Source organism: Triticum urartu, chromosome 4A (assembly GCF_056163025.1).
Source record: "Triticum urartu cultivar PI428250 chromosome 4A, HENAU_Tu73, whole genome shotgun sequence".
NCBI lineage: Eukaryota > Viridiplantae > Streptophyta > Magnoliopsida > Poales > Poaceae > Triticum > Triticum urartu.
Window position 1 is genome coordinate 468,782,564 of NC_141876.1, and position 6,937 is coordinate 468,789,500.

At 55.6% G+C, this 6,937-nt stretch overlaps 1 protein-coding gene across 1 annotated transcript; it reads left to right on the forward strand.

Annotated features, from left to right (window-relative positions):
• The first annotated feature begins 5,758 nt into the window (after window positions 1-5,758).
• LOC147976193 (uncharacterized) lies at window positions 5,759-6,439 on the forward strand. Its single transcript, XM_087520769.1, has 2 exons — window positions 5,759-6,057; window positions 6,220-6,439. The coding sequence occupies exons 1-2, from the start codon at window positions 5,759-5,761 to the stop codon at window positions 6,437-6,439; spliced, it is 519 nt and encodes a 172-aa protein (XP_087376895.1).
• The last annotated feature ends 498 nt before the right edge of the window (window positions 6,440-6,937 follow it).

Here is a 6,937-nt window from a genome sequence, read left to right on the forward strand (position 1 = left end):
GAGGCAGCCAAGGGGGCGCCCCAAGTATGAGGAATCCTACTTGGGGTCCTCCCAATTCGGCCTCCCCCTTTCCTATTCCTATTTGGGGTAGGAAGGGAAGAGGGGGAAGGGGGAATCCTATTACCTTTTTCCTTTCCTTCTTCCCTTATCCTTCTCCAATTTGGCCAGCCCAAATGGGGGGGGGGGGGGCAGCCCCTTTGTGGCTGGTGTGTTTCCCCTCTTGGCCCATAAGGCCGAAATCTTTTGCCGGGGGTGCCCGGAACCCCTTCCGGTGACCCAATAAGTACCCGATGCATCCCGAAACACTTCCGGTGTCCAAATAACATCATCCTATATATCAATATTTACCTCTCTACCATTTCGAGAATCCTCGTCATGTCCATGATCTCATCTGGGACTCCAAACAACATTCGGTCACCAAATCACATAACTCATATAATACAAAATCGTCATCGAACGTTAAGCGTGCGGACCCTACGGGTTCAAGAACTATGTAGACATGACCAAGACACCTCTCCGATCAATAACCAATAGCGGAACTTGGATCCTACATATTCTATGAAGATCTTTATCGGTCGAACCATAATGACAACATACGTTATTCCCTTTATCATCGGTATGTTACTTGCCCGAGATTCAATCGTCGGTATCTTCATACCTAATTCAATCTCGTTACCAGCAAGTCTCTTTGCTCGTTCTGTAATGCATCATCCCGCAACTAACTCATTATTCACATTGCTTGCAAGGCTTATTATGATGTGCATTACCGAGAGGGCCCAGAGATACCTCTCTAATACTAGGAGTGACAAATCCTAATCTCGATCTATGCCAACCCAACAAACACCTTCGGAGATACCTGTAGAGCATCTTTATAATCACCCAGTTACCTTGTGATGTTTGATAGCACACAAGGCATTCCTCCGGTATCCGGGAGTGGAATAATCTCATAGTCAGGGGAATATGTATATGACATGAAGAAAGCAATAGCAATAAAACTGGGCGATCAACATGCTGACCTAACGGATGGGTCTTGTCCATCACATCATTCTCCTAATAATGTGATCCCGTTCATCAAATGACAACACATGTCTATGGTTAGGAAACTTAACCATCTTTTATTAACGAGCTAGTCTAGTAGAGGCATACTAGCGACACGGTGTTTTGCCTATGTATCCACACATGTATCAAGTTTTCGGTTAATGCAATTCTAGCATGAATAATAAACATTTCTCATGATATAAGGAAATATAAAATAACAACTTTATTATTGCCTCTATGGCATATTTCCTTCATTCTCCCACTTGCACTAGAGTCAATAATCTAGTTCACATCGCCATGTGATTTAACACCAATAGTTCACATCTTTATGTGATTAACACCCATAGTTCACATCGCCATGTGACCAACACCCAAAGGGTTTACTAGAGTCAATAATCTAGTTCACATTGCTATGTGACTAACATCCAAAGAGTACTAAGGTGTGAACATGTTTTGCTTGTGAGAGAAGTTTAGTCAACGGGTCTGCCACATTCAGATCCGTATGTATTTTGCAAATTTCTATGTCTACAATGCTCTGCATGGAGCTACTCTAGATAATTGCTCATACGTTCAATACGTATCTTGATTGAGACATAGAGTCATCTAAATCAGTTTCAAAGCTTGCATCGACGTAACTTTTTACGACAAACTCTTTATCACCTCCATAATTGAGAAACATTTCCTTGGTCGTCTTAGGTGTCTAAGGATAATTTTGACCGTTGTCCAGTGATCTATGTCGGCGTCCTGGGAATAGCGGTCCCCAGGCTTGCTTGCCTGCGGCCCACGGCGTGGCTCCACCAGCGGCCCTGTACAACCCATCTTCATAGAGAACACTCAAGACTCTCGCGAGGGGCCAAGCATCGCGAGGCGGACGACTCAACACCTCCTAGGGGGCGGCCTCACCAGGCTGGCTCACGAGGGGTGGAGAGATCAAGGCGAGGGGCACCTAGCGAGGTCCCTGTGACGCAAGCCATGACGACCAAGGCCAGGCGGGCGCTAGCGCGTGCAGTGTACTCGTTTCTTCTTTGGTGCTAAGGAGGCAAGCGTACGCGAGGAGTCCCGAGGTATCAGGCAAAGGTTTCCATATCGGTGCAACAAGACCAAGACTAGTAGGACAGCAGGACAGAGGTCATCATGGAGCCCAGGACGGCATCACCACCAGAGCCTTTAGCAGGCAAAGACCACCTTTTATCAGGATACCTTGTACTAGTTGTCCCCCTTCAAATTGGCCGTTGTGGGCTCCCTTCCCGCATAATATTTGGTAAGAGGACCAGGGCCTCTATAAATAGGACTGGCCACCACCATAGGAGGGGGACGGATCATTCAGATTATCTTCAACCACACAAGCTCACCTAGCTCAAGAACACCTCTCCTCAGGAGGTTGTTCTTCCCTTGTACTAGTTCATCCTCAGCCCAAGAGGCAATCCACCACACCACACTAGAGTAGGGTATTACACCACATTGGTGGCCCGAAGCAGTATAAACCCTATGTCCTTTGTTCTGCGGGTTCAACGAGCTGAGCTTTGAGATTGGGGTGAGAGCGTGAGCTAGGGGGAGGAGAGATCTTCGTGCACACCCAAGTGTTTGAACCTCAAGGGTTTGTCGGAACCCAATATCCAACATTTGGCGTGCCAGGTAGGGGAGCACTGAAGCTTTCCTTCCATCAATCCATGCTCCGCCACCTCCGCGCCTTGTCCCCATGGCCGGCGTTGCTCCCCGACTGGGATGACGGACGCCCACGACAGCGGCAGGGGGCTCAGGGCCTTTTCCCCCGCCTTGTGACAGGTACAATGGCCGCCCAAGTTCAAGCCGGAGATGCCGCCGCGCTATGACGGTGCGGCGGACCCGTCATCCTTAATGCTGGCATAAGAAGAGGCTGTCCTGAAGACTGGGGCGACGACAAGGTCATGGCCAACTGGCTTCTAATGGCCCTCGCTGGTGCGCTGCGCGCCTGGCTGCTCGCCCTCCCAAGATCCTCAGTGGCATCTTGGGAGTAGTTGTGCGACCTCTTCATCGTGCGCTTTGCGGCACCAGGGCCCCTCGCCGTCGCGGCCCTCCTCAGCGGTTCGCGAGCACCGCCCTCCGACCGTCACACCAAGCCGTTCTTCCGCCAGATTGGCGCCGCTTCCGTGCGGCAAGGAGCTCCCCCGGGCTGGGTGGCACCCAAGGCCGACCTCACCTTTGACTCGGGGGATCACCCCGTCACCACCGTCAGCTCGGGTGTGCTTCCAATGCTTTACACACCCACCATCTGCAGCGTAGCTGTCACCAGGACCCTCATCGATGGCGGCGCCGGTCTCAACATGCTCTCTGTGGAGGCATTTAGCCTTCTTCACGTACCACTCGAACAGCTCCGCCCCAGCATGCCCTTCTTCGGGGTCGGCGGCGGCTCCACCAGCCCCTTGGGGCAGATCCTCCTTCCTGTGACCTTCGGCACTTGCGACAACTATCACACTGAGCTGATCGACTTTGACATCGCCCATATCGGCCTCCCATACAACGCCATCCTCGGATACCCAGCCCTGGCTTAGTTTATGGCGGTGACCCATCCGGCCTACAACCTCATGAAGATGCCCGAGAGCAAGGACGCCCTCATCATAGTTGGACACACCAAGGAGGCTCTGGCAGCGCTCAAGTGTGGCCTCAAAACCACCGCGGAGGTGCGACCAACAAACGAGGCCATCCCAGGGGTTAAGGAGGCCGCGCCAGCAAAGAAGAAGCAGCTATTCACTCAAGATCGGGCCGAAACCAAGCAGGTGCCACTCGAGGAAGATGGGTCCTCAGAAGCCACCTTCACCATAGGCGCCAACCTCGACCTGGATCAAGAGGAGGCATTGGTTAGGTTCCTGTGCATGAACAAGGATGTATTCGCTTGGGAACCCAAGAAGCTGGTAGGGGTCCCAAGAGGGGTGATCGAGCATCACTTGATGGTCTGCCCCAATGTGCGCCCTGTGAAGCAGAAGGTGCGGCGACAGTCCATAGAGAAGCAATCCTTCATCGTCTAGGAAACCCGCAAGCTGGAGGCAGCAGGTGTCATTCGCGAGGTTCGGTACCCTGAATGGCTGGCGAACCTCGCCGTCGTATCGAAGAAGGGCGGGAAGGAGCGCATGTGCGTCTACTTCACCAACCTCAACAAAGCTTGTCCCCAAGACCTGTTCCCGCTCCCGCGCATCGACCAGATTGTCGACTCCACCGCCAAGTGCGACCTGTTATTCTTCCTGGACGCGTTTTCAGGCTATCACCAGATCAAGATGGCAGTGGATGATGTGGAGAAGACGGCCTTCCTGACCCCGTGTGGGGTGTACTGCTACACTTGCATGCCGTTCGGGCTGCGCAACACAGGCACGACCTTTCAGTGGCTGATGCACATCGCCCTGGGTCAGCAGCTCGGGAGGAATGCTGAATCCTAGGTCGACGACATTTTGGTAAAGTCTCGGGAGGCAAGGACTTTGATTCAAGACCTGGAGGAGACCTTCGCAAGCCTGCGCCAGGTAGACCTACGGCTCAACCCAGAGATGTGCGTGTTCGGTGTCCCCTCTAGCAAGCTATTGGGCTTCCTCGTGTCCCACAGGGGGATCGAGGCTAACCCGGATAAGGTCAAGGGGATAGAAGACATGAGCTCACCACAAACTCTCAAGGAGATGCAGAAGCTTGTGGGCTGCGTGACCTCACTGGGGCGCTTCATCTCCAAGCTGGGAGAGCGCACCCTACCGTTCTTCAATCTGATGAAGAAGAAGGGCCCATTCAAGTGGACCTGGAGGCTGACCAAGCGTTTCAAGACCTCAAGAGATACCTGACCAGCCCTCCGGTGATGGTGGCGCCCCGCCTTCTCAAGCCCTGGTGCTTTACCTTGCCGCCAGTCCCTACTCTGCTAGCGCATCCCTAGTGGTAGTTCGGGAAGAGCGCCAGGCCAAGGGTCAGCCCCGCCGTGCTGCACCTTCAGTCGGGGTGATGCAGGACCCAGAGGGCACCACAAAGGCTGCAGCAACGCCAACGAGTGACGAGGCCCAGCAAGGCGGCGTTCGCGGATGTGCAGAGGCCCTAGTGGGCGACCAGGCTCTTGGGGTCCAGTCACCTCAGGAGACGCCCCAACCCCCGACAGGCGCAGGCTCCATCGACGCCCCCGCCCTTGTCGAGCACACAATATACTTCATCAGCATGGTACTACGGGATGCAAGGGCACGGTACCCCATGCCTCAAAAGCTCTTGCTAGCGCTCTTGGTGGCCTCGTGTAAACTACGCCACTACTTCCAAGGTCACCCAATCAAGGTCGTCTTGGCCTACCCGCTGGAGAGGGTACTCAGGAGCCCCAATATTGCTGGAGTTCAGCACAACTAGGGTCATCAAGGGAGCCGCGCTCGCCAACTTTGTGGCAGAATGGACTGACGCCCCGGGATTTGAAGCGGGCGAGGACCGATCGCTCTTGCCAGGAAGTGAAGCACCAGATGGACGGGTCATGTATTTCAATGGCGCGTCCGCACGCCAGGGCGCGGGAGCTGGAGCAGTGCTCATCTCGCCCACTCAGGACAAGCTCTACCACGTCGTGTAGCTCTGCTTCCAGCAAGGCGAGAAGGTCTCCAACAACATCGTGGAGTACGAAGGCCTCATCGCTGGCCTTAAGGCCGCGGTGGCCCTGGGGGTGAAGCGCCTCACCATCAGGGGCGACTCGCAGCTCCTCGTCAACTTCTCCAACAAGGTATACGAGCCAAGGGACGAGCACATGGAGGCATTCCGCGCGGAGGTACACAAAATGGAAAAGCATTTCCTGGGTCTAGAGTTACAGCACGTGCCCCGTGGCACCAACAAGGAGGACGACGACATCGCCAAAAGGGCGTCCAAGCGACAACCCCAAGAGCCTAGCGTCTTTGAGGAGCAGCTCTTCAAGCCGTCGGCAGCACCTCCGCTTTCAAGGCCGGCGCCGCCTCGGGAGGAGCTCCCCCAACCACCTGCCTCAAGAGCCCCGGCCTGCGGCCCGACCTCGGGAGCGCGCCTACTCCTGGCGCTCGAGCCTCAGGAGGGGTGCTGGACCAAGGAGTTCAAGGAATACCTGACGCAAGGGACCCTGCCAGGGAAAGAGGAGGACGCGGAGCGCGTGGCCCGACAGGCTATGGCATACTGCATCAAGGACGGTGACTTATACAGGAAGCGGCCAAATGATGTTTCCTTGTGATGCATCTCCAGGGAACAGGGGATCGACTTGCTAGCTGACATACACGGCAGAGACTGCGGGCACCGCTCGTCGTCACGAACCCTCTTCGGCAAGGCGTTTCGCAGCAGGTTCTATTCGCTTACGACGCTCAAAGACGCAACCGAGCTGGTGAAGTCCTGCGAGGCCTGCCAATTCCACGCCAAGAACATCTATCAGCCAGCTCAGGGCCTCCAGACCATCCTGCTCTCATGACCGTTCGTAGTCTGGGGGCTGGATATCTTAGGCCCGTTCGCTCGAGTGCCTGGGGGCTACCGCTACCTCTACGTCGCCATCGACAAGTTCACCAAATGGGTGGAGGTAGCCGACCTGGCAGCCCACCTGGCCGGCCCAGCACTGTGCTGGCCCGTGCCAGCCAGCTGCTTCTCCCTCGCCAGGAAGGCACAAAGGTGACGCCGGCGAGCACGAGCTCGCCACGGCGTCAGCTGCTTGCAGCCCGCGAGGCCAAGACACCTGGGCCAGCTCCACGTCGCCGCCCCGACTCCGTGGACATCTCATTCGCCCCCTGCCTCTCTCCCTCGCTCCCCCGAAGCCATGGCCGACACAGCCGCCGTCGTCTTGCCGCCGTAGCCACAGCTACCGTCGTCCCCGTGTCACCCCACCGTGCCCACGAGCTCCGCAACATCTCCCTCGACCTCCTTGCTGAGCCACGAGGCCTCGGACGCGCTGCAACGCCACCACCACTGCCGTTCC